The 26,581-nt window shown below is 38.7% G+C and overlaps 1 protein-coding gene across 2 annotated transcripts in view; it reads left to right on the forward strand.

Moving 5' to 3' along the window:
* The window catches only part of LOC149072088 (uncharacterized), a 265,882-nt gene extending 246,998 nt beyond the window's left edge, over positions 1-18,884 (forward strand). For both annotated transcript variants that reach the window (XM_089246588.1, XM_089246589.1), the window contains exon 4: positions 18,705-18,884. In XM_089246588.1, the coding sequence (XP_089102714.1) occupies positions 18,705-18,738 (34 nt within the window). In that variant the 3' untranslated portion in view covers positions 18,739-18,884. The remainder of the gene's footprint in view (positions 1-18,704) is intronic.
* Positions 18,885-26,581: the final 7,697 nt, after the last annotated feature.

The raw sequence follows: 26,581 nt of genomic DNA on the forward strand, positions 1-26,581 counted from the left end.
CCGCGGAATAGCTTCGTCAAGGGTTTCGCTCGACCTTTAACGTTGGAAAACCCTGGGGATGAACTATCTCTGCGGTCCTTAGCCGAAAAAAAGTAGTTAAGCGCCGATTTGTCCTTAGCTGGCCAGTAGTTCGACTTTTCGGTACTATCTCTAAGCTAAGGACTTTTTTTTAGTAGTTACTTAGGACCGCTGCTAAGAACTGCCTAGCACCAGTCCTAAAGCAGCTTACGATAATAATGACAGGTAAAACTTGGATTATATCTTCGGTGTCATCAAAGTTGAAGTGATTCATCGTTATATCCTCAAAAACCTGCTTTAGTATACGTGTATGTTGACATCGGCGATCGAAGCCCCGACGAAGTTCATTACTGAGGTAAGAATTATTTTATTGCTATAGAAGTATATAAGAAAAGTGTTAGAGATATTATTAATATTTTTTTGCTCGGTAAATGCGTTATTTAAAAATATAAACGGACATAATGTCACGCAATCAATAGGGCAGTGGATCCCACTTGGTAATACTGGAAAAATATCAAATAGCCTATGTATATTTTGGGTTGTATTGAAAATATTTACATGGCGAATGAAACATGAATCTTCAATTACGATAATATCAAATTGAAATTTTACATTCTATGTTTTTTGCTACATTAATTTTTTTTAATGAAAAATTATGTCTAAATAAATTGAGCACATGCGTAAATAAATAATTTGAATATTGTTGGCACAATAAAAATTGTGCTTGGATGACTATGCTATAAATAATCGCTTATAAATAAGGAAATTGAAAATTGGTGTTTTAGATCAACCTCCCTTCAATGCACAAAGTAACTAATAAGCTACAATTCATTGATAATAAATTATAGCACCTAAATGACAAAAATTTTAATTATTTTTTTGTGATGAGTAATGGTGAAATTGAAATAAAGCACTGTAAAAATTGGCAGTAATGTTAAATATTAAATTTTGTAAAACTCATGCATTAAATTTAGTGTAAAGGATTAAAATATAGATTTGATATTTTGAACTGTTCAAATGAACAATATTGTAATTACTTAGTGAAAGTTAAATTTTCAGAAAAAAATCATGTGCTACTACTTAAGTGGACGTGGTGACCTATCATTGTTTACTGATAAAAGAAGACTGTTGAAGAAAGCGATAAGGGATAGTAAAAAGGAAGTTGAATCTAGGTTGGCAGATAACATTGGCTCTGACCCAAAATCATTTTTTCGATACGTCAATAATGGATGTAAGGGGACAGTTGGCCCCTTTGGCTCTAAGGTAGAGAGCAATGTAGGCATGTGTAGTGCTTTCAATGACTTTTTCGCGTCGGTTTTTAATGGAGATAATGATATTCAATGTACGGGTGTTGCATCCTCAACGATATTCAAGTGGAAGACGTGGAGGTCTTGAATCTTCTAAGAAATGTATGTGCAAGCAAAGCACCAGGACCAGATGACATCTATCCCAGGGTCCTCAGGGAATGTGCTAATGAATTGTTGGGGCCAGTCGCACAGATATTCAGGAGTAGTGTTACTGAGGGTATCGTCCCGAGAGATTGGAAACTGGCTAACGTTGTTCCGATATTTAAGAAGGGTAGTAGAGAAGTGGTGTCAAATTATCGTCCAGTGAGTTTGACGAGCTCCCTCTCGAAAATTTTGGAAATTATCATCAAAAGGCAGTTTGTGAAGTGGATAGACGAGAATAATGTATTGTCGGATAATCAGCATGGGTTCAGGAAGGGGAAGTCATGTGTAACTAACCTCCTTTGCTTCTATGATTACGTGACTAAGGCTTTGGGTAAGAGCAAAAATGTCGATGTTGTTTACCTTGATTTCCAGAAGGCATTCGATCGGGTCCAACATGGCAAACTATTGAAGCGTTTACACGAGATTGGAATTGGGGGCAACTTGCTGAATTGGATAGAATCGTGGTTAAGAGATAGGTCGCAACGAGTTATGGTGAACGGGGAATTCTCTGGTTGGACAGACGTCACAAGTGGAGTTCCTCAGGGAAGTGTCCTTGGCCCCATACTTTTTTCACTTTTTATCGACAAACTCGATCAGGGTATCGATGGAATTACTAGCAAATTCGCAGATGATGTGAAACTAATGGGGGTAATCGGGAATGAAAGCGATAGGGAGTTGCTCCAGACCAACTTAAACAGGATTGCAGCATGGGCAAATGAATGGAGCATGACGTTTAGCGTAGATAAGTGCATGGTCGCTCATTTTGGTTCGAACAACCCACGGTTATCTTACGAGTTGAATGGTGTCACTATCCCGGATGCAACTAGAGTCACCGATTTGGGAATTCTCATTGACGAGCGACTTAAGTTTTCTGAACATTGTTCAGCGGTTGTCAAAAAAGCGAATAGAATCCTTGGTCTCATTTTCAAAAAGGGCTCTTCGCGTTCTCCTAAAGTCATTCTTCCGCTTTTTCGAGGCTTAGTTCGTCCTGGACTGGAGTATGCTGTAAGGTTTTGGAGACCATACCTACAGAGGGACATAGACTTGATTGAAGGGGTGCAGAGAAGAGCTACGCGTGTCCTTATTGGCACACAGGGCTTGAGTTATGAAGAGAGACTTCATTTTTTGAATATGTTTACACTGGATGAACGCAGGTGTCGAGGAGATATGATCGAAGTGTTCTAAATTTTCAATGGGATGGATAGGATGGACCATGAACTTTTAGTACACCGCCAATCAACTGCTTTTACAAGTGGACACCAGTATCGATTGGTGAGGGACAATGCAAGGTTATGGTGTCGCAGGGAATTTTTCTCTAATAGGGTTGTTAATAAATGGAATAGCTTACCCCCGGAGGTAGTAAATTGTAACACAATTGACACGTTTAAAAAGAAATACGATAAACATGTTGGGGTAAATCGAGAAGCTATCCATTCTTAGAATAAGACAACCATAAGTACTCTTTATGGACATTGTATAATATTTTATCATGTGTATATATTGTTTATAATTTGTGTTAATTGCATTTTTAATGGGGTTGCTGTATTTTTGAAACATGACATCCATATTTTTATGGGCATCTTTTTATCAGCCACCTCGTTGGGCATTTTGCCTGTTGTGGCGTTGTATTTGTATTTGTATTTTAAAAATTGCACTCTGTAACTCGCTCTGAGATGAAGAATATTTAATAAGGAATCATTATATTGTTTTGTTGATATAAAAAATGAAATTCGTACAATGGGACTAAAAAACAAAGTTTTAATTTCAGGCACAGTTTTTAGTGTTGAGGTATATACATTATAATGAAAGGAAGCAGATTAGTGTTTGAAACATATTACTACTTCAGCATTTGGGTTATGGCCTTGCTGTGTGTGTTCAAATTTAATTTTTTGCCAAAAATAGTTTTTGATTTTGTGTGTATGAGTAAGGACAGAAAAAAAATTTCCATGTCGAATACTTAAGAACTTTAAAATATAACATTTTGAGATGTTATGGAACTGAAACTTTTAACATTTAAACTTTAAACAAGCATTTATTTTTTAACGATGTTGTTAGTAAACAGCTGATATATACATATATATATTGTATATACATTTGTGAGACTTTTCTAACTCTTGAAAAATTTTGTTTCCCGGGAACTTGGCTGTAGGTAGCTACGAAGTTATGTGAAGGTTTTCAAGGTTACCAAACAATTCAACCAGAGCAAACAAAGGTAATTTTATCAAAAAAATGAGAAACTTTGCCTAGTTTTAATTTATACAAAAATTGTCACGTTTTTAAGACAAATAAATTCAATTGGACGCCAGAATGTTCTGATGCCAGAATTTCCTCGTTAATGATGGAAGAAACACGCCACCTATTTCGTCCAAAATAAGCAGGGGGGGGGGAAGGTGGCATTGTTTTTAGTCCATACCATATTGGTTTTTCTCGAGAAATATCTTGCTATGCTTGTCTTGGCTATATAAATGAGAGGGAGGACATTAAAAAAAACCTTTAGAAGCTTTGCTAACTGAAAAGCAATATTAATTCTTTGAAAATGTTATTATCATATTTACTAATTAGCAAATTTTGTGAATGGAAATATTAAAACAATTAATATAATTGACGACAAATAATATCATACTTTTTAACTAGTGAGACCATACAACACTGCAAAATTTCTATGTTAATTTAAATAGGGTTCCCTGATCCACAAGAGGTTGTTAAGAATGTGTTTTAGAGTGAAGCTGAAAGTAAAGTGAAAATATAAAGTAAGCTGCGTGCCAATTTCACTTCATCTGTCTGACCAAAATTTTAGCGTAGAAACATGGCTCGAAAAATTGAAAAACATTTTAGGCACCGGCCAAATTTCTTGGCAGCCAAGCTTTATTTTAGGAGAAATAATCCAAAGTAAAAACAAATTATATTCAACTTTTTCAGCACTTAGTGATGATCTTCATATATTGGAAGATGCAGACATAAACTCCAAATATTTTTTGATCTGCATAGAAAATTTTAGGTGTCAGTATGATTTTCTTTTTTGCAATGTTGGCTCCTAAGATTTGTGAAGCCCTAGGTAAATACATCTAGACATGAACAAGTGCGCCTGTGTGCAATGCCAGGCCTCCCTTGTAAAACACAGTTGATGCATTTTGGATCCTACTGTGATAAAATGGTGGCGAGTCGACAAAGTGCTATTGTGCACAAATTATCTCTACTTATGCAACTAAAGACTGTTATAATTTGAAATCAAATATACAGTACATTTAAAGATTGATAAGCATAATAAAAGGGCTTTTTTTTCTTCCTCTTTCTAATTTCAGGTAAATCAACATTTGAAGATGCAAATGAAAATTAATGAATCTCAAAAAATTATATTCTTGAAAGGTGCGATTTCTAAGAAAAGTACAATAAATAAATTGTGATTATGATAACTTTCTATGAACATATGTTTGAAATAAAATGTTTTTGTATGACAAATCATGTGTGCAAGTTGTTATTAATCAACTTCAATCAATCATTCATCTTCTAATCAACTGAAATGAAATATACGATCAAATGGAAGTTATCAGGTGAAGTTATTTGTTGGAAGCTAAATATGAAACAGATAAATTGATGAAAGATCTTTAATATAAAAGTATATATATTTTAAATATTGAAGTATTCACTTGCATTAACAGGTAAGTGCTCAATCATAGAAAATCATGTTCTGATAATATTTTTTAATACTGAGGAGAAACCCACAGTTTAAAATACAGAACTACAATACGCAGCAAGGCAGTTAATTCTTTTAATTATAAATTATTAATAATTTATTATTTTAGTTGCTCCAGAAAGAATTTGCAATTCGTTGTTTCAATGAATTTAAAAGGAATGGACGATCGGGGATCGTTTTATTTTTGTTTACTTCCTTTTTATCGTTTATTCTCATTATTACTGTTTTGTAAGATGGCAACAGTTACGTTCAAAACATCGTGGTAACAAGTCGCAAATGTATGTAGCTCGCATGCTTTATATTTGAAGAAATTAAATCTAATTCTAAAATGTCGTCTCATAATTCCGAACAAGCGACTGCGAAGCAAGCCCCAAAGAAATCAGCAGGTGCACATTGTGAAGCGCCATGATAATGGTCCGTCGAGGAGCCGGAGGCTCTTCGTCTGTACTTGTTTCGATTTGGAAGCCGGACAGCTCGGTGATAGGAAAGGAAACTTAATTCAACCAAAATAAGCGAGTGTTATCGGTGAGTGAACTCAACTCTTTTCCGTGGCGTTTCTGTTCGAATTAAACCGTTCTCCAATATGCCGAAATCAAAATCTAGTGATATGCTCTCAGAATTCAAGCTCTGGACGAAGGAAATTCGAACGGCGGAGGAAGAGGTGTCAGCTATTTTAGAATCCGATGACGTGTATTTGCTACGGGAATTCAAGCGCGAGCTAAAAAACTTGAATCAGAATCTAGAGAGGTGCTACCGCGATATCGCGAAATCGAATGAATCACTCGGTGAAGTGGAGTATGACGGCTACGTAGAGCTGAGACGAAAAATTCGCGAGATGACAAGTTCGGTGTCGATGGCTGAAGATAGTTTCAGCCAGCCCAGTGAAAAATCTCAGTCGAAGGACAATAATCTCAAGCTGCCAACGTTCGAGTTACCGGAGTTCAAGGGCGAGTTCGGAGGTTGGCTGAGCTTCAAGGAAATCTTCGAGGGTTCTATCGACAACAACCCCAATTTATCAGATGTCCAGAAGTTCCAGTATCTGAAGGCGGCCCTGAAAGGTGAAGCGGCGAGATTAGTGTCGGGATTTGCGATTACGAGTGCGAGTTAGTCTCAAGCGTGGGATTCTCTGAAGTCGAGATATGACAACAAGCGTGAACTCGCGTATGCACAGTGCGCCAAGATCTTCCAGCTGAAACAAGTGAAAATCGTGAATTCAAGAAACATCTTGGAACTGCTGGACACGGCGAACGAGGCAATACGAAATCTACAGTGCTTGGGACTTGAAGTAAGTGGTCTCTCGAATGTACTGTTGGTGTACTTTCTAAAACAAAAATTGGATGATAATCTAATCAAGCAGTGGGAACTAAGTCAAGGTCAAGATTATCCAGAGTATGATGAATTCATAGCTTTCCTTGAAAAACAGGCCAGGTGTCTAAAGTCTGTCCAAGATGGTCCCAGACCAAGGGAAGAGTCGAAAGGTAATTCTAGACTTGCTTTTTCCTGTGCTACTCGTAAACAAGCTAATGTGTTGTGTATAGTGTGTAAACAAGATCATAAGCAAAGATTGTAGCAAATTTAAATCCATGACATTCAACGACAGGTGGATTTTCGTGAAGTCAAATAAGCTATGCTTCAATTGCTTGAGGAATAATCACTCATCTGCAAAATGTTTGTTTACAACCCGCTGCCAGTGTTGTAAAGGAAAGCACCATACTCTCTTGCATGAATTCAAGGTACAGCCTCCTGTCGTAATACCTACGAGTGAAGAAGCAGCCGTGTCGAGCACTTTCAATGTTTCCAAAGCAAAATCGAGTCAAGTGCTGTTGTCTACAGCACTCATAAATGTCCGCGGGTGCCGGGGTGATTATGTAAAATGTCGAGCACTCCTGGATAGTGGCTCCCAAACATCTCTCACAACCAAGGACTGTTGCAAGAAAGTAGGAATGATATTCAACAAATCTAATCATTCAATTCTAGGCGTCAGTGATGAAATATGTGACGTTTCGACAGCACAAGTGAATCTGAAGTTCATCGCAAGTTGCGGCAAGGGTCAAATCCATACAACAACAGCATTAGTTGTCGAAAAACTGTCTTCAAAAATTCCCAACTTCGAGATATCCGTTCCTGAGGGGATGTTCGGTGACATTCAACTAGCCGATCCTGAATTCTACAAGTCAAGGCCGATCGATATAATTCTAGGTGCAGATGTTTTCTTCGATATTCTGGAGCCGGAACGACTCTCAATGCCTGGAGCTCCATTTGCAGTGAGGACAAAACTGGGATGGATACTGACTGGAAGGGTGCCGGCTAAGGGGACACTGCAAGGACTCGAAATTAGCTGCACTCAGACTCAGTGTTGTAGTGCCAGTGTGGACGAGATTCTCAACCGGTTCTGGGAACTGGAAGCGATTCCCGCCGAAAGATAAGAATTGTCCGATGAAATGATGTGCCAGGAAATTTACTCTACAGATGTCAAGAGAAGTGATTCGGGACGGTATGTAGTGAGTCTGCCATTCAAATCTACAGCTGCTGAGTTGGGAGAATCTAGATCCATAGCAGTCAAACGATTTAAGACACTGGAGAGACGTTTGTCAAGCCAACCCGAACTCAAAAAGAAATACGTGGACTTCATGAACGAGTACCAAGAACTGGGTCATATGGAGCTCATTCCAGAATCAAGCGTGAGTACTCATTGCACTGAGCATTTCTATATGCCGCATCATGGTGTCCTGAGAGAGCAGAGCAGCACGACTAAACTGAGGGTGGTGTTCGATGCCTCGTGCAAGACGTCATCAGGTATCTCACTAAATCAAATTCTGCATTCTGGTCCGAGACTCCAGGAAGATATCTTTGATGTTCTTATACGATTCAGATCGCATGCTGTTGCACTCACCGCCGACATAGAAAAGATGTTTCGACAGATTCTCGTTCAGAGGAATCACTCCGAGTTTCAACGCATTGTGTGGAGAAACGATCCAAGTGAGGAGTTGAAGGACTACAGACTGACTACAGTTACTTATGGTACAACCTGTGCTCCGTTCTTGGCCATTCGAACAATTCAGCAGCTGATTCAAGATAAAGAGCAACAATTCCCAGATGTTTCAAGGATTGCATCGAAGGATTTCTACGTCGACGATTTGCTGACCGGTGCTGCAACCAAGGATGTTGAAAAAAATGATAAAACTCATGCAAAGGGGAGGCTTCCAGTTGAGGAAGTGGACATCAAGGCGGTTATGAATGACCTTCCCCCGGAACTTCAAGGTTCTACAAATCTGGTTCAATTCGAAAAAACTCCGTTCACAAAAATTCTGGGAATTCTATGGAATACATGTGTAGATACCTTCAGTGTTCAAGTTGATGAAACTTCCACAGAAATCCAAACAAAAAGACAGCTCCTATCCCAGATTGCTAGGGTTTATGATCCTCTGGGTTTTTTGAGTCCGACCACCGGGATCCTAAAAATTCTGATGCAAGGTCTGTGGAAGGATCATAGGGGTTGGGATGAACCCTTTGACACCTCATGTCTTGTCGGATGGAAAAAAATTAGTAAGGAGTTTTCTCTCCTGAAGGACATTTCTGTTCCCAGATTTCTTATGGGGAGTACAAGGACTGTCAGGAGTATGGATATTCATGGATTTTGTGATGCATCATGTAAGACATATTCAGCAGTTTGTTACCTTCGCACTGAGTTTACAGATGATGCAGTGAATGTAGCCTTGATATGTGCAAAGACAAAGGTTGCCCCATTGAAATCTACAACCATACCACGTCTGGAACTGTGTGGAGCAGTGTTGCTGACTAAACTATCCGAACGAGTGAATGGAGCTTTGAATTTGAAAATCAACAACATAATTCTGTGGGCTGACTCGAAGATTGTACTTCATTGGATAAAATCCGATCCCACTAGGTGGAGGGCATTCGTCGTGAACCGAGTGAAACAGATTCACGTATCAAGTGATCCAAATCAATGGCATCACGTTCCCGGCAAGAAGAACCCAGCTGATTGTGCCTCCAGGGGGCCGTCGTCAGAGCTGTCACAGCTGAGAGAAAATTTCTTGTGGTGGAGAGGGCCAGATTGGTTCACTTCATGCTGGAGTGAAAGTGGCTTGGTGATACCATCCAATTCCGACCCTTCAGACCAGTTGATGGAGGATGAATCGGAATTAAAGAAGTCGGTGAATGCAACCCAATCTCACGAAATCGTCGAAGAATGGAGTTTGATCAGCAAGTATTCATCGTTTGTTAAACTTCAACGTGTTGCTGCTTGGAGTCTTCGATTCATCCACAACTGTAAATCCAAGAACAAAATCGTTGGTACACTAAGTGCTTCTGAATTAAATGATGCTACTCTAGCATTAGTTCGGATCGCGCAGAACTCAGAGTTCAAGGATGAACACAGTTTTCTTGATAAGGGAAATCCCCTTCCACCCACAAACAAATTCTTGTCACTAAGTCCATTCATCGATTCAAGGGGTTTGATACGAGTGGGTGGTAGATTGAAACATTCGGATCTTAGTGCAAGTGCCAAGCATCCATTGCTCCTGCCTAAAAATCATCATCTGACATCCCTGATAGTGGAACATTTCCATCTCAAATACCTTCATGCTGGAGCTGAACTGGTTCTCTCAATGATTCGACAGCAATTCTGGATTACGTCGGGCACCGTAAAAAAAATACTCAACAGGTGCGTAACCTGTTACAGATTCAAGGCACGACCTGAGACGTCAATGTTGGGTAATTTACCCGCGCACAGAGTCTTGCCCTGCAGACCGTTCCAAAGAACTGGTGTAGACTTTGCCGGACCGATTGATTACAACGAAGCCGATATTGAAGAGGTCGAAGGTTCGACTCAAGTCATACTTAGCGTTGTTCGTATGCTTCACAACAAAGGCCATTCACATTGAAATCGTGTCAGAGCTAAGTACTGCAGCTTTCCTAGCAGCATTTAGAAGATTCATATCCAGAAGAGGGAAGCCCACAGATATGTATTCGGACAATGCAACCAACTTCAAGGGTGCTGCCAATTATTTAAAGGCACAGTTCGAACTCTGTAAATCCCAAGATGTGCAGAAAGTTATCTCTGAAGAAAAAATCAATTGGCACTTCATTCCTCCGTTATCACCTCACTTTGGTGGACTGTGGGAATCCAACATCAAATGTTTAAAGCGTCATCTGTTGAAAACGTGCAAGGGAAGTGCTCTCACTTATGAGCAATTAACTACTCTGACTGTCCAGATTGAAGCTTGCATGAATTCAAGACCCCTAACTCAACTCGGCCAAGATCCAAACGAGCTGCAAGCTTTGACTCCTGGACATTTTCTCATCGGTACTCCAATGACTGCTGTACCCGAAGGTGATGGTGAAGCATCGGGAAGTCTACAAGCCAAATGGGCCAAGATACAAAAATTGCAAAAGAACTCGAATCGATGGTCCAGGGAATATTTGACCAGTCTTCAACCAAGGATGAAGTGGAAACATGAAACGTCAAACATAGCAGTCGGCGATCTCGTTATCTTGAAGGAAGACACACTTCCCCTCAAGTGGCACTTGGCTCGAGTGACCCAAGTCTTTCCAGGTGACGACGGAAAGGTCAGAGTTGTGGAAATCAAGACTGTGAATGGTTTATACAAACGTTCCGTGAATCATCTATGTCGTTTGCCAGTCGATTATTGACTGTCACCTTTTTGGGGCGGGAGGATAACGATAATAAAACGATCGGGGATCGTTTTATTATCGAAAACGCCCCCCAAAAAAAAGGGAAAGTCTGCCCCGAAAAGGCACATTGCGGCCATAGGCTCAACTAGTGCCGGTAACCTTAATTTAAAATCTTACATTTTGTTGTAAGAATTTTTTTTTCTTCAAATTTTGATTTCATCAGTATGCGACCCACTTTATGCAGCTGGGGTCCCATATACTCGCTTCTTCAAACATCCAAAAGTGGGGTCCATGAGTTCGGACAAGAAAAATACTTTGACTATTATTATATACTGAATCTTATTCTAAAAAAAAGTCGCAAGATGAAAAATGCAACGTCCTCATACGTTTACAAAATAATTAAACTAGCCAGCGATATTAGAGTAAAAAAAATTGCAAAACACGGGTGACAAAAAAATGTATGGCGAGTCCCTCGGAAAAAAAAGTTTGTTTACAACATGTTTGTTTGTAAACACGAAATTGCTGCCACAACCCACTGCGGAAAAACGATTGTTAAATAATTATTAGTAGTTGTAGGCTTCAAACGGCATCCCGATTGGTTAGAGATCTGTTACTCTCGAAACCAAAAATTTTCTTCCCCTCTAACTACTGTTTCACGTCACGTGACCTTAAGGACTGGTAGTACATAGTACCTCTTAACTACTAGTAGTTGAAGCGGTCCTTAGCTTCAGTCCTCCGACCGGTAGTTCATTAGGACTAGTAGTTACTAAGGACTGCAGAGATAGTTCACCCCCTGATCTAGATCATAGTTTCTCAAACTTTTCGTCCCATCGCCCCCTTGTTCATAAAATTTTTCTTCTCATCGCTTGCCAACCCATAGGATCGTATACTAAACTCAAAGCTTCTACGCCCCCTGGGGGCAGTATTTCCCACTTTGGGAAACACTGCTCTCTTCTGTTTCGTCGAATTGGAATCAATTTTAAATAGATTTTATAATTCACACCTCTTAATCATAGCCGGTGACTGGAACCTACCCGGAATTGACTGGCACAAAATGGAGTCTCTCTCGGGTAATCACTATATTAATAAGAGAGTTCTTTTTATTTTCCTGAAGTTTAATCTCGTCCAAACTATTCTAGAACCAACAAAAATTTCAAATCACTCTAGCTCTACATTAGACCTAATTGCTGTTTCAAACAAAATCCCGGTTTCCGATTTCTCAGTTTTTGATGGCATTCCCGACCATAAAATTCTTTTTGTAAATTTTTCCCTCCATCACACTCTCCCTTCCTTTAAACACGCTGCAAAACTCAACTTTAACAAGGCCGATATTCCCTTTATGCAAAATATCCTTTCCACCCATTCCCCGGATTTATACAAATACAAATACAACGCCACAACAGGCAAAATGCCCAACGAGGTGGCTGATAAAAAGATGCCCATAAATAAGAGGGCATGTTTCATCATCTGCTTTAAATGATATTCATATTGTCAAAGCGGTTATCGAAAAATGCAAAGCCTCTGTTCCCATCAAAAATATCTCTTCTAAATGTCTCTTTAACCCATGGATCAATCGTGATATTATAAATTCAAAAAGTAAAATTCGCCGAAATGTCTCCAAACTCAAATTCAATCTCCCTTTCTCTCAGAAATAACTTCACACGTAACCTTAAAGATTTCATCTTTCACCGAAAAACAAATTACCTAACTTGAAATTACCTAATTACCTACCTTGCTTCAATACCTTAAAACTAACGTCTAAAAATTTTGGAATTTTCTTCGCCCTGAATCAGCTGGCCCTTCGTCCTTTAAAATTGATAACATTGACCTGACTTCTCAAATTGATATCGGCACAGAATTTAATCGGGCTTTTTCCTCTGACCACACTCTCTCAGTACTCCTTTTCCGATTCATTATTCAACTCTTGTCCTATCTTCTTCACTACAGTAGGCCTCCTGAATCTTTCAAAAAAATTGAAGCTCCACTCCACTGGCACGGCTGGGATTCCTAATCATATTCTTAAATTTTGCGCTGATGAAATTTCTAATTACTTCAAATTTTTAAACTTTTTAATTACCTTCAAAACGTCTCATTAAACCCATCTAACTTGCCCTCTGACTGGAAAATTAATAAGATTATTCCAATTCATAAATCAGGTTCTCTTTCAAATCCCTTAATTTCAGACCAGTCGCTATCACCTCTACATGCTGCAAACTTTTTGAACACATAGTTGCCAAGGAAATCCGCTTACACCTTGATTCAATAAACTTCTTTTTCACAAATCAACGCGGCTTTCGATCATGTTTATCAGTAACTACCCAATTAGCTCTTTACATGCATGATTTATCAAGCAGTATCGACAAAAACGTCCAAATATAATTTTCTTGGATTTTTCCAAAGATTTTGACAGGGTGCCCCACAATAAACTTCTACATGAACTCCAAAATCTTGGCCTATGTGTTCAGCTGCTTATATGGATGCCTTCCTTACCAACCGCAGTCAGTTTGTCTCTTTGGGAGGGAGTTCTAACTCTCCATTTCTCCAAGTTAAGTCTGGCACGCCCCAGGGTTCGGTTCTCTCGCCATTATTATTTTTGATTTATATGAGCGATCTTCCTAATTCCATCATTTGCCATATCAGACTTTTTGCAGACAATTGCGTCATCTACCAAACAATGCACAACGAATCCGAACGAGCATCTCTCCCAAACAATTTCAACATTATTTCGGAATGGTGCTCGTCCTATCAATTACCCCTTAATTCCTCAAAAACTGTTTTTATGAAACTTACTCGCAAAAGACTTCCTCTCGATTCTTCTTACTCTATCAATAATTCTCTAATCAACGAGGTTTCCTATTATAAATATCTGGGTATAAATATTTCTGCCGACCTCCGTTGGAACCTCCATGTTTGTTGATTACGTCTTTCATAAGTGTCTCCAAAAACTCTTTTTTTCTTCGTCGAAACCTTAAAAACTCCACCCGTCACATCAGACATCTCTGCTTTCAAACCTATATTCTCTCATATGTGAAATCTGGGACCCCCATACTCTCTCCAATATAGACAAACTAGAATCTATTCAAAATAAATCCTCCCGCTTCATTTTAAACTTTTGGTCATCCTCCGTCACAGTAACTGAGCTCAAGCGCCAACTCAATATCCAACCGCTTTCCACCCGTAGACATAACTCTCGATTCACTTTCCTTTTCAAAATCCTTCACGGCCATTTTCACATCGACACTTCCAATTTTTTAACTCCATCTTCATACATTTCCAATAGAATTAACCATTCCCATAAATTGAAACCTATCTTTGATACTACACTGATTGTTTCAAATTTAGTTTCTTTCCTCGAACTATAACCGATTGGAACAACCTCCCGTCAAACATTATTGATAGTACAACAGTTTTTGATTTCCTTTGTAACATCAACCATCTCTTCTGTCAAACTCTACCACCGCATTCCCTTGTATAGGCCTCGGGCAAGCAATATTGAATAAATAAATGACGCATATGTCTCACATTTTTTATTTTGTATTTTTTCTGTATGCATGAAAATGAATAAATTTGACGAGATTTGAAATTATCCAACTTATCAAACCATTACTTATAAACTCATATTATAATAGCATTGCGCAACCAGTGATGAGGTGGCATGTCGGTAAGTGGGGTCAGAAATGTTCGGGGAGGGGGGGGTACACTGACTATGCCTTTATTATCCAGAACGATATCGTTGCCCGATATAGATCAATATTGGAAACTGAAATTTTACGATATAGACCTGCATCCTTGTGCTAAGGGGTTCACTCTCACATTGTGTTCTCTTTCTCTCTCATAGATAGGTTCATTACATGTGGGAGGAAAAAACAACTTCTGTTCAACAATAAAGTTTCGCGATGATGGGAAAAGAAGTAAAGACAACAAGGAGAGCTTGAATGTATTTCTTCCATTTACATAAGGCCAAGATATCTCGTCCCTGATCGTCAAGAAGTGATGCTCCTTTACCAATGAAATATTTCGTCCAAACGGCAGTGGAAGAAATTCAATCCAGTTGTCTGTGTTTTCTTTCCTCCCTCCTCACCATCGAGAAGCTTTACTATAACCATATGAACTGTGGGGTCTTTTTTCCCATCTGTTCGTCATATACTCTTACTCCTGTTAATGATTTTTTCCACACATATAATGTATGTAACCTGTACGTGAAGGGGTTAAGACTCATCACAGTTCGTGATGTGCACAATCCTACACAACAATGCACAAACGGATACATACGAAATTCGTTCCAGCAATTAATTTAAAAAATGATAAAGCACGTTAAATAAGTATCACACTTATCTCCAAAGTACTGATAGCTTAATCAGATCTAAACTATGAGTAGCATGACCTCTGTAAGTGGATAATTTTTTATTGTCGTTTTCCGTAGAATCGGATAAGTATATACTGCTTTACAATGATAAAATTGCTTATTGCTACAAGCATTCGGTTGTTAATGAACGGCTGTCGGTGTTTTTGGAAATTTCGAGGGAAATGTTATATAAGAAGGTGTTTTCTTATATTGGCTCCTCAACTCAGTCGTCATACTCTTTTTGCTGCAATATCATGTTCTACCGAAATTCAGCCCAACTTTAATGCGCTGGTCTATTTGAAAAGGTGGCAACAAAATATATAGGCAGACATGAGATTACATCGGGAAAGAATAACCGAATTCTTACCAGAAAAAAGCACATTTGCAACCAACAAAATCAGAAAACACGGTACAAATGATTTACAGCCTACATTAACGCTACATCGTTCTTCTCCCGAAACCTTGGAATGTCAGAAAAAATTACAATTATTTTTTACGTGAGGATTTCGGAATTCTTTTTGAAGTTTGTAAGGATTTGGCCTCGTTTATATTGGAGATCCAACATATTTTATTCTGTAATATCTGTTAACTTTGCATTTGAGCGTGTATAATCAGTGAAAGTACCACAGCCACAAGCGAACCAGTCAGCTCATTCCTTTTACACATGCAATATAGATTATGCAAATGGAACAATCACGTGACGTAGATTGCATTGCTGACGCACCAGTTCTATTGCTGCAAATTCATTTCAAACAACTTTTCTAACCTTATTTTTTAACCTAAGTTTTTGTTCTGGTTGTATTAGAGAGGAAAAATAAAGTGTAAATTCACATGTACGAGGTTTTTTTATTTTAATAGGCGTTCTTTCGAATTACTCTCTCTTTTCCTTCTAAATAAACTACTTTTCATTCAGCAGAAAACAAAACATACATCACTTAAATATAGAACTGAGACATTATATTCGTTAAAATATTGGAAATGAACAGCTTAAAAATATTTATTTATTTGTTCTCTTCAATCTCGTAAATTGCCTCTATGGCGGCAGACAGGCAGGCACAGATCCAGAGAGGGGCGGCCGCTCTCCCAAAAGCCGAATACTATGGGAAAAATTTGTCTGTCCTGTAAAATACAGGACGATTCAACTAACCTACATAATGAGTCGCCCCTCCCGATACGTTGCCCTGGCTCCATGCCTGGTGTACGGTGAGTAAATAAAGTTATCTCGTTAAATTTTAGATAAAATCCATTTCAACCTTCCAACATGATATATAGTATCAATGATATAAAGAAGTGAAATTACTTTGCCGAGCAACTGTCATATTTTGTATAGACAGACCTGTACGTCAAATAGATCAATATTCCTCAGCTATTGGCTATTACGCCTGAAACAAGTGTACCTTTAACATAAAAGAGGTTCATCTATGGCATCTCTTCATCAATCTCCGTCAGTAAGCCCACAAAAATCTAACGCATTCCGAATTTGACGACATAATGGATAATATCTAGTGGCATGCTAGTAATCATTAAGGTCTCTTGAGAGAGTGTGTACAAAACTATCTGCCTTCATGTACAAAAATGTGATCAGAAAAAAATATAAGTATTAATAAGTTTTTATGATATATGTATTGACAAGTATAAGACTGCTTTTTTTGTCTACGTCTAATATGAACACGAAGAATTAGTGATTAATACTTGTTGACTTCTTAATACAGAGAGAAAGAGGTACATAAAAGTCGTCGCATAATAAATTCATGAGGTTGCCTGTATACATATGAGCTTTTTCTCTCCGTCTCTCATGCATACGATAATTTTGAATTCTTGTATCTGAAAACCGGTGCTGATAGAGTGGTATCCGGTTGTTGCACTAAACAAGAAAAATACACAGGTTTTCGGCTTCTTGATGTTTGGCTTTATGGCTAGCAACGCGATAAGCACTAAGAGCATACTTCCGAGTGGGAGGTGTAAATGGAGAAGTTCTCAATTTTTATGTGGTCTTTATAACCAAGTATATCTTAAGTTTTTAACCAAGCTGAGTAAAAGAGTAATGAGTGTGAAAGAAGATCACCAACAACGCACATATACCCAAAATGTGAAGAGAACAACAGCCAGACGTGTACCGGAAGTACTGTATGTCAAAATCCTTCCTCGGTAGCAAGGAAATCGTAAAATCATAAATAAAATAAGAGCAAAAAAAAAAAACCTCCTATAGAGAGATGAAATCACACATTCCTTAGGGAATAAGGCGCCTATAAAGAAGAGCAGACTTTCGACCATTTTTGAACAAAAAATTTGTTCGCCGCTCTAACAAGGAAAGGGTCGGAAGCTGTCATCCTCAAAAAATTATGAAAAATTAAACTACGTACATTAATCTCACCCAGAAACACATAAAAACAAAAAAAAATTAGCGGCGGAGTTCAACTATTGAAGCCGCAAAAAATTATTAAAAATTACAACAGTTCGCTACGTATAGTTTCTCTCGAGTTTCTTGGCGATATCTCTATGAAGTTCCAGCTTTTTTTGCCCCGTAGAAACTCTCTCTAGAAACAGCGGAAATTCATTCATACGACGTTCAAGAGAACGAGCCAAAACCGTCCCCCCTATTAATGTGTAAGTCTTTCAAACTGAGACTTTTAAAAGAAAATTACTTCTTCCCCCTCACCCCCTCCGCCATACACACAGGCTTTTTTACAAAATATTATAAAATTCAATGTGTTTAATTGCATCCCAACTCTTATAAAAAAATATTTCAATAATACTTGAGGGAAAAATAATTAAATCGTGCATTTGAAATCACTTAATGAAATAAAATTCCGTGGAATTATTATTATTACCTTTATATTATTAGCATTAAAAGAAACCTTTTAATGTCGCAAGGTGTTGATGACCCAATGTCGCACCTTTGCGGTGCGACATTGGGTAAAAAATTGCAACAAAATCTTCTCGACTGGCAAACAAAATGTTTTTAATCGTTTCTAAACGAAACTGTGGGGTTATGCAAAATCGTAATGGCTAAATGTCTTACGGCAGGAGGAATCTATTTAAACCGATCTCTTCATGTCTTATTTCATTTAACAATATTGCATACAGCGCCATTCTTCGCTGGTAGTGAGTTTTTTAACTTTTTTTGCGAAAAATTGAATCTCATGACCTCCTGTAAACTATTACCAAGTTTGATAACATTTTGTCCAGTAGTTTTCCTTTTATGGCGATTTCAAAGTGGAACTTTAATTATAAAGACCCTATATATGCTTAGACATAAACAGATGTTTAGATATTTCCTTTTTTTTCGCTTTCAAAAAATTATTTAAAATCCTTCACTTGAATATGTTTTTTGTAAAAAAAAACCAATAGTTCCGGGCCCTGTCAGTCCCCTCCTTGTGGCGAGACGTCTTTTCGGCTCCCTTCAGCCGAAAAAATGCAATGATTGAAAAACGGAATGATACGCCGCACGCAATATTGCGAAAGATGACAGACGATTTTTAGGCGTATATATCAAACTTTATTATTTTTAAATATTTATATATATTATTTTCAATTTCAGAAAAGACACGTCGTCAGATCCAGTATTGAACTGAGAATTTCGCAAGTGTATTGGTGCTACATTATACATATTGTCACGAACAATTCTCTCATCGAATTCGGTGTACAAGCTCAATTTACAACTTTCTGTAAGTGGAAGTATATGTACTGCGAAGAATAAAATTAGTGTTTCAGATCTTTCTTTTCTTTGTTGATACTTGATCATTAATTTTCGTGTTTTTAATTTCTTTAATTTACACTTTCATGCCCTTTAATTTATAATTTCATGTCCTTCCCTATTTTTTTTTAATTGTTAACATTACTATACCTTTCTGTAAGTTTAGTAATGAAGGTGTGTGGTGTTGTGTAACCACCAACAGAATTTAGCGAATTTCACTTTTTCCCCCCCCTAGTGTCAAAATCGCTGATTTTTTCAATCCATCGATACACAAATTTTTATTTTATTTAAAATTTACAATTTTTTACCTACAATTATTTATTACATTTATTTTTCTACTTCACAAGAAAATAATTACTGTTTTTTCTGATATCAATTGGGTTGATTCAGCACCTCCTAGAGATAGAATGCCTCTGCAGTCTGCTTGCGACGTCAGTAAGTAGTCTATTTTCCCTCAGAATATTCAGGAGAAAAAATTCCCTGCTCGTACCGGACGGACGGAACGAAATGAAATTTAATGCGTCGGTCCCCTGGGGTTTTTTCCCAGTCTACCAATCTTAAAAAAGAGATCAATAGAGATCTATTTGCTAGTGTTATGTGTGTACATGTATGTGTAAAAATTTTGACAAGGCCGGGAAGGAAAAAATTTTATAAAAGACAAGAGCACATAACATATCATTCTGCGCAAAGTTTGGTAATTGAAATATCCCTGTAATCCGGTTTAAAATATCTAAGATTCCAATAGAAAACCTTAAAAGCTCAACTCAATAAAAAACGAACTTGTATCCACTCATCAGGGCCAAGATAAAATACAAAGTTACTAACTATGTATTTTATCCCATCCATATCAAAAATTAAAACCAACCAAGCCCAGGACAAATTTACAACTAAAACAAAATTACATTTCTAAAATTCAAAAAAATTTTCACCCAATCATCCAACATGGAGAAACCATCCCAGCCACTCAGGGGCGACCATGCACCAGAGACTCCAATTGGACCTCCGAAGAACGCGTCGGACACGAGGCAGAAAAACGGCCAATAACGTTCAAATACCGCAAGGCAGCTTATAGTGCCCCAGAATTTTCAATACCAAATATTATTGCTAAAATTCAAAACGTACCCCCCATACCTCAAGGTTTTAATTTAGAATATCCATTGCCTAGTTAAAATATCCTGCGGTCTTCTATATTTTGATTCGTTATGCGGAAGAGCGGGCACGCAACCAGTGACGATCTCGGCCAGTCTTGGGTTGAATGAATTCCCAATTTTTTCAAATTGTTTCCTAGCTCGAATTTTTTTCCTGCTCGTACCAGTATCATCGTTGTGAGGAAAAGAAATGATCGGGCTCAGAATTGGCATTTCTATGCCCCACATCCAATCACTACGCGGTATTTGTGAGCCAATCAGGAAGATTCTACGCCAAAATAAGAAGAAACGAAATAAGATGGTGTGTTTCAAATTGTGGCTAACTTGCTAGGTAGTCCGAATGACGTTTATAGCAAACACTTCAGAGGCCTTCTGTAGGTGGTGCTGGTTGATTGCAGATTACATCGATTACACGATACATTAAACCCTAAAAGTAAAGGGGCGAAATATCTCGTATCTTTGTAAATGGTGAAATTCACACACACATTTGCGCTCTCTCTCCCTTCTTCCGAGACTCTTCATTGACAACCCCGTAAACCCGAATTGTGTTCTTTCGCTTTCTTTCCCTCAGCATCATCTTTTCTCCCTCGCTATGGTTTCACAAGTAAAAAAAAAAGTTCATATTACATACATAAGGAAATGGTGACTGAAAAATGGAAAACCTCACCTCATCTCATTTTCCCCTTTATTTCTTATATCAAGAATGCAAGTGCCACTCATCCATTTTCCAGCAGCAAATTTTCATTTTTGGAGCAATGATTTTGAAATTGGAGCGGGACTAAAAAAAATTATATCTGCTACATTAGGGGAAATTTTTCCTTAAAATGCTGAAAATTTTGCCAAAAACGTTTGAAACGGATAATTTTAAATAAATTTCCTTCACAAATTAAAATCTACTTAACATGTCACTGCTGAATTACTGGAATGACGATATCAATTATTTGACTTTTTTCAAATTATGCACATACATGCTGAAAACTTAGGCAGCAAGAATTTTTTGCTGCTTGAACACCAAAATCTTATTCACCCTCCTATAGCAAAAAAGTGTAGAATATAATAAGTGTTCCGTGAAAAAAAATTATAGTAACGTGTATTTCTGCAAATGCTGGGTGGCTTTTGACCGTGCGACCTGTGCAGCCGCAAGGGTCACCGCTCAAACAGGCGCCAAATCCGAGATGGAAAAGCGAAAATAAAGCTCTGTTGATCAAAACAAAAACTCGGTCGGGACACCAAAAATAGGTCCCGCATGGGTAGAGATTTTTTTCTCAAACCGCCCCTCTGTGTGTGTCTCTCTCTCTCTCTCACACACACACACCCGGATTTTCGCGGTGTGAAATCGTCATGGCCGATGATAACCACACGACTGCAAAGTAGCTAACTGCTGATCGGGAGTCGCAATGATCTTAGAAAAATTTTGATAATTTGAACGGCCCATCCACACACACACGATCCAATCCTATACGATTTTTCACAAAGGTGCATGCGCAATTTTGTGGAAAACAAAGGGAATTTATAAGTCATAAATACACTGTCTTTGAACGCAGGTAGGTAGCCACGAAAGTAACGTTATTTTCGGTATAGAATCCGTGAGAAAAAAACCTCTCCGAAATCATAAAATCTATCTACCCGAGTTAATATTTCTCTGAAGGAGCGTCAATCGAAAGGATTTAGTCAAAAACCCCAGCCTAGGACGGTCCTGCCGGTCGTGGACGCTATGGAAAAGATAATCACCAGAAAAAAGAGCATGAAATCTCTGTAGGAGCGTGAATCGAAGGGGTCTCGTCAAAGATCCCAGCATAGTGGGATTATATTAATATATCGGTTTTCCGATATCTCCAATATCGGGGAACCGATATTGGGGCTACGGAAAAGATGCACACGCAATATAACCTGATGCTCTCCTGTATACCCACCAGATTACACGGAACCAAATTTATGATGCACATGTTCTTACGTGAGCCACCTTCTTTAACCAGGACATTGATGATTTGGTTTGAATTCCGTCAGGGGTCATTCAAGTATTACGTCAGCATCGAGGGGGGAGGGGGTTTCGGATTTCATGACTTTTGTCATTTGTAAAGTTGCTTACGTCATCAACCACCCCTTTTTGAAGATATGAAATATTCTAAGCTGCTGACGAAATTTTGCTGGGGGGGGGGGGTCACTGTTTGTCAGTGTGTCGGTCTTTTGGAGGGTGGTCAGTGTTTTGCTGACGGGGGGGGGGGGGAGTCAAAAATGCCTGAAAATCTGCTTACGCTTGAATGGCCCCTGAGAGACTACTTCCGTTCTGTCAGAGGCTACCTCTGAGCCGTCGATGTAGCTTCTGAATTTGTTCAGGGCCCAAACCACTGCAAGAGCTGTGGTGGCGTAGTTTTGTTTTGCTGAAGTGAGAAGACGGCTGGCATTTTCAATCGGATGTTCATCATCTTGCTCCCCATACAGCACCTAAGGAGTAATTACTTGCGTTCGCAATATACAGGGCGTCCATAATAAGAAGACCCTATTTTAAAGTAGCCTACAGGTGAAAACAGTCATCAGAAAATTGTGAAATTTTCTATTTCTCAGAAAATTGTGAAATTCAATTGTTACTGCAACAAAACATGTTCCACATGATGGTCATTATTTTCACAGATACCTTGTGAAATCGCAAGAATGTTCCGCAACTGACGGAAGTATGTGCATGGAAATGTTCAGCACGTGGTGTTGAATGCTGCCTTTAAGGGCAGGTAAAGTTCTTGGATTGTCACGACTTAGCAGACGTTTCGAATGCCCCCAAAGCCAAAAATTACATGGATCAAGGCCGGCTGATGACACGTTCTTCTGTAAAATGTGTTTTAAGAACATTTTTTTTTCTTAACACACACTGCAATGTGTGGAGAAGCTCCGTCTTGCATAAAGATTGTGTTTGTAAGGCAGTGACGTACTTGCAGAGCCGGGACAATTTCGTTCTGTAACAGCAATGCATAACGCTTCCCCGTGATCGAACATGCAACTGGACCTGTAGAACGTAACTCCTCGTAGAGGTAGGGACCGAGAATAAATGATGCAGTAAATCCACATCATACCGTCACTTTTGATGAATGCAACGGTACCTATAAGATAGCGTGCGGATTTTCTGGTTCCCAAATTCGGCAGATGTGAGTATTGACAGCACCATCCAAGTGAAAATGCGCTTCGTCTGTCCAGAGGATATTCCAAGGCCATTCTGAATCGACCTCAACGCAAGCTAGAAACTGCAGTGAGAACCGGAGTCGAGCGTCATAATCACGTGGAAGCAACCGCTGCACAAGTGAAAGTTTGTACGGATAATATCGGAGGATTTTCCGCGTGATCTTTTGGACAGTTGAACGTGGCCTATACAACGCCTGTGCTACATGTCTGACACTAGTGCTATCTCGAGAATATTTGAAGCTCTGTCCTCTTCCACCTGAAGCGAATCCTCCTGTACTGCGTCTATAGAAACGGGTTTTCTTCCAGGACGAACAACCAACGATCCTGTGCTTTCAAATTTCGTTATCATACTCCGATGGTTTTTACATTCATTGGACCTTTTCGAATCCTCTTCCAAGTCCGATATTTCCGTAATATTTCCGTAGAGCAGTTACTGCGGAATTATTGTTTTGATGAAACAATTTTTGACCAAGAAAGCGCGATCTCGTAAACTTATCGTCATTGTAAGCAGCAAACACATTGAGAAACAAGATCTCCACGAATTTTTCTAGGTTTTATAAAAGCTGCTGCGTGACATCACATAAATTTACATGTTTACTACGGGTAAGACGCCTTCATATACTTTATTAAGGAGTTCTACCTGGATCTAGTGTGTGTTCCTCAGAGTGATGCTGATGATGATTATGACGTCTATTCGAAAAGCCTCATTAAGTCATCTATACCTCGAAAACCACAAATTTTTCCACAAATTGAATTTTCATAATAGTGCAGAAAAACATTAGCAAAGACACCGGAAAAACTAGTTCCCATAAAAATGCCAGTAATTTGTCTGAAAAGATTAATACCATTAAAAAGGTAGTTCTCAAAAAGGGAAAACTTGGTGAGACAAACCAATAAATTTTTTCCATATTGATAGTTTTCATATTCTTCGAATAAACATTCACAAATTTTAAACATTCACAATATATCACCATGACGAATCTTTGTAAACAGATTTTCGGTCATATGTTTCTGCAGATTGCAAATTGCCATTCCTAAGAAATTCAAGAAACTTTTTTTGCTATTATTCATAATGAGAAGCCAGTGTTTTCGTTATTAATTTCATTGAGAATTTTTTTAAGAATGTGAAAAAATTTTAAACCGGTTTTGTGGTTTTGGTATTGGTATTGAAAGTAACATCTAAATTTCACCGGATTTTTATGAAACTTTAAGTGATGAACAATATGGAAATTTTAAATTGTCATTAGAAATTTTTAGTTATATACAGGGTGGGTAAAAAGTCCGTAAAAATTTTAAAAATTCATAAAAATCGGAAAAATAACCGAATTTTCTCTCTTTCTTAAACATATCTTCGCATCAGCCAGTTGTTAAAAACTCTTCGTAGTTTAGTTTTATCCTAATGTTGTAGGGTGAATGGCGTTGCCTTCACACAGTGCTGAGCCCTGATGGCAGAATGATATCGATTCGTATCTTTAGCATAAACCCCATGAGGGACATGACGGGTTGGCACCCCCCCCCCCACCTCTCTCGAATCCGACCTCAATGGCACTCGACTCCTGATTTATTTCCATTTCGCCCTGCCAAGTATCTTACTAGTGTAGAGCCTCAATATATATTCTTATATGTATTATTATTATTACTTTACTTTGTACATTGGCTCTCTCTTAACAAGCACGCTCCGGTCACGTGAAAGAATCTCAGTACATTCTGTACTGAAACACGAGATGATCACGTGACCGGATGCCCCTTCGGAGGGTCCGAAGGGCCATGTGTGTGAGAACATCAGTTCAGCTCCAGCTCTCACACGAGATGCATTCACGTCGTCTTTCTCTCCCTTAATATATGTACCATGGAAATAATATCTTCTATATAGCATCATAATTAAAGATAATGTATCTACAAGTACGTCTCATTCATACGGAGTCAGATGCAATTGCGCCACCGTCACTACTTAGCATTAGATTTAGCATTCGGACGTGATCTGAACACGCAACCTTCTGATCTGAAAAAAATTAGCTAAAATCTAATGCTAGGTGGTGACGGTAGCGCAATTGACTCCGTATGAATGAGACGTACTTGTAGATACATTATCTTTAATTATGATGCTATATAGAAGATATTATTTCCATGGTACATATATTAAGAGAGAGAAAGACGACGTGAATGCATCTCGTGTGAGAGCTGGAGCTGAACTGATGTTCTCACACACATGGCCCTTCGGACCCTCCGAAGGGGCATCCGGTCACGTGATCATCTCGTGTTTCAGTACAGAATGTACTAAGATTCTTTCACGTGACCGGAGCGTGCTTGTTAAGAGAGAGCCAATGTACAAAGTAAAGTAATAATAATAATACATATAAGAATATATATTGAGGCTCTACACTAGGCAGGACTGCAGCGTCTGACTTACCAAAGTAATCCTGTATGGCCTTTGGACTGGATTATGGGTGTGTCGATTCATTATCCGCCGCCCCTAAAGATGACCCTGGTGGGGGGCTGACAAGCCCAGGATCACCTGGGATAAACTTATTTTGTCCTTAGAAAAAAGCGGCACACCATTTTTTACCGAGAAAATATGCGTCACCGTACGTCTTGCTTTTGAAGCAAATGTTTCGCTTTCAAAAGGTTTTTTTTTAACCATTCATGATTACGTCAAATAACTCAATCCAGAAAACAGCATAGGCGTAAACTTGTATCCGGCCCATGGGCCGGATACAAGTTTACGCCTATGGATACAAGATTACAAGTTGATCCGAGCCCCACCCCCCAACATTTTTGAAGACCCCACTCAGCCCCCCCCCCAAAAAAAATTCGTATGAATATGGTTTCCTCATTTTTCAATGATGAAAAAAAATTTTAACCAACAGTTGTCCTAATTATGAATTAGTTAATGGAAACACACAATCTGCTCAAAATTTTAGTTCTTTTGAAAACTCTGGATGGTCTATGGCTTTCTAGTTCCATGACAATACGTTTATCTCATTTCTTCCCTGCCGTTCAATCCCTAATTGCACCCTCCCTCGGTGGCAATCCGTATTACTGCCAGAAGGCACCACGACTGACTATGTATTCTAGAAACCATGGCGTATTAATAATTCTTTAATACGCTTTGCTAGAAACCTTGCGACTGACGAAGTTTCTTTCAATGGGGAGGGGTATTTCTTGTTTGCCTGGCAAAAACGGAGTGTCTCTTCTTTTGTTCACTGTGGTCGGGGGGGGGGGGGGAATGGCGCCGACACGAAAAGAAGCCCAAAGATGCATGGAGGGGAGGGGTTGAAAATTGGAAAGCAACGATATTGAAACCCAAATAAAAAAAATACACTCTATGAAGAATATGTGCCAGAACCTAGAAGAGGTTGAGGCCATTAAACCCCCCCCCCCCCGCAGTAGATTTTGTAAGGG

The sequence above is a fragment of the Pholcus phalangioides genome, unplaced genomic scaffold, assembly GCF_987345545.1.
Source record: "Pholcus phalangioides strain wild (caught in Gottingen) unplaced genomic scaffold, Ppha-v1.0 ptg000017l_1, whole genome shotgun sequence".
Taxonomy (NCBI): domain Eukaryota; kingdom Metazoa; phylum Arthropoda; class Arachnida; order Araneae; family Pholcidae; genus Pholcus; species Pholcus phalangioides.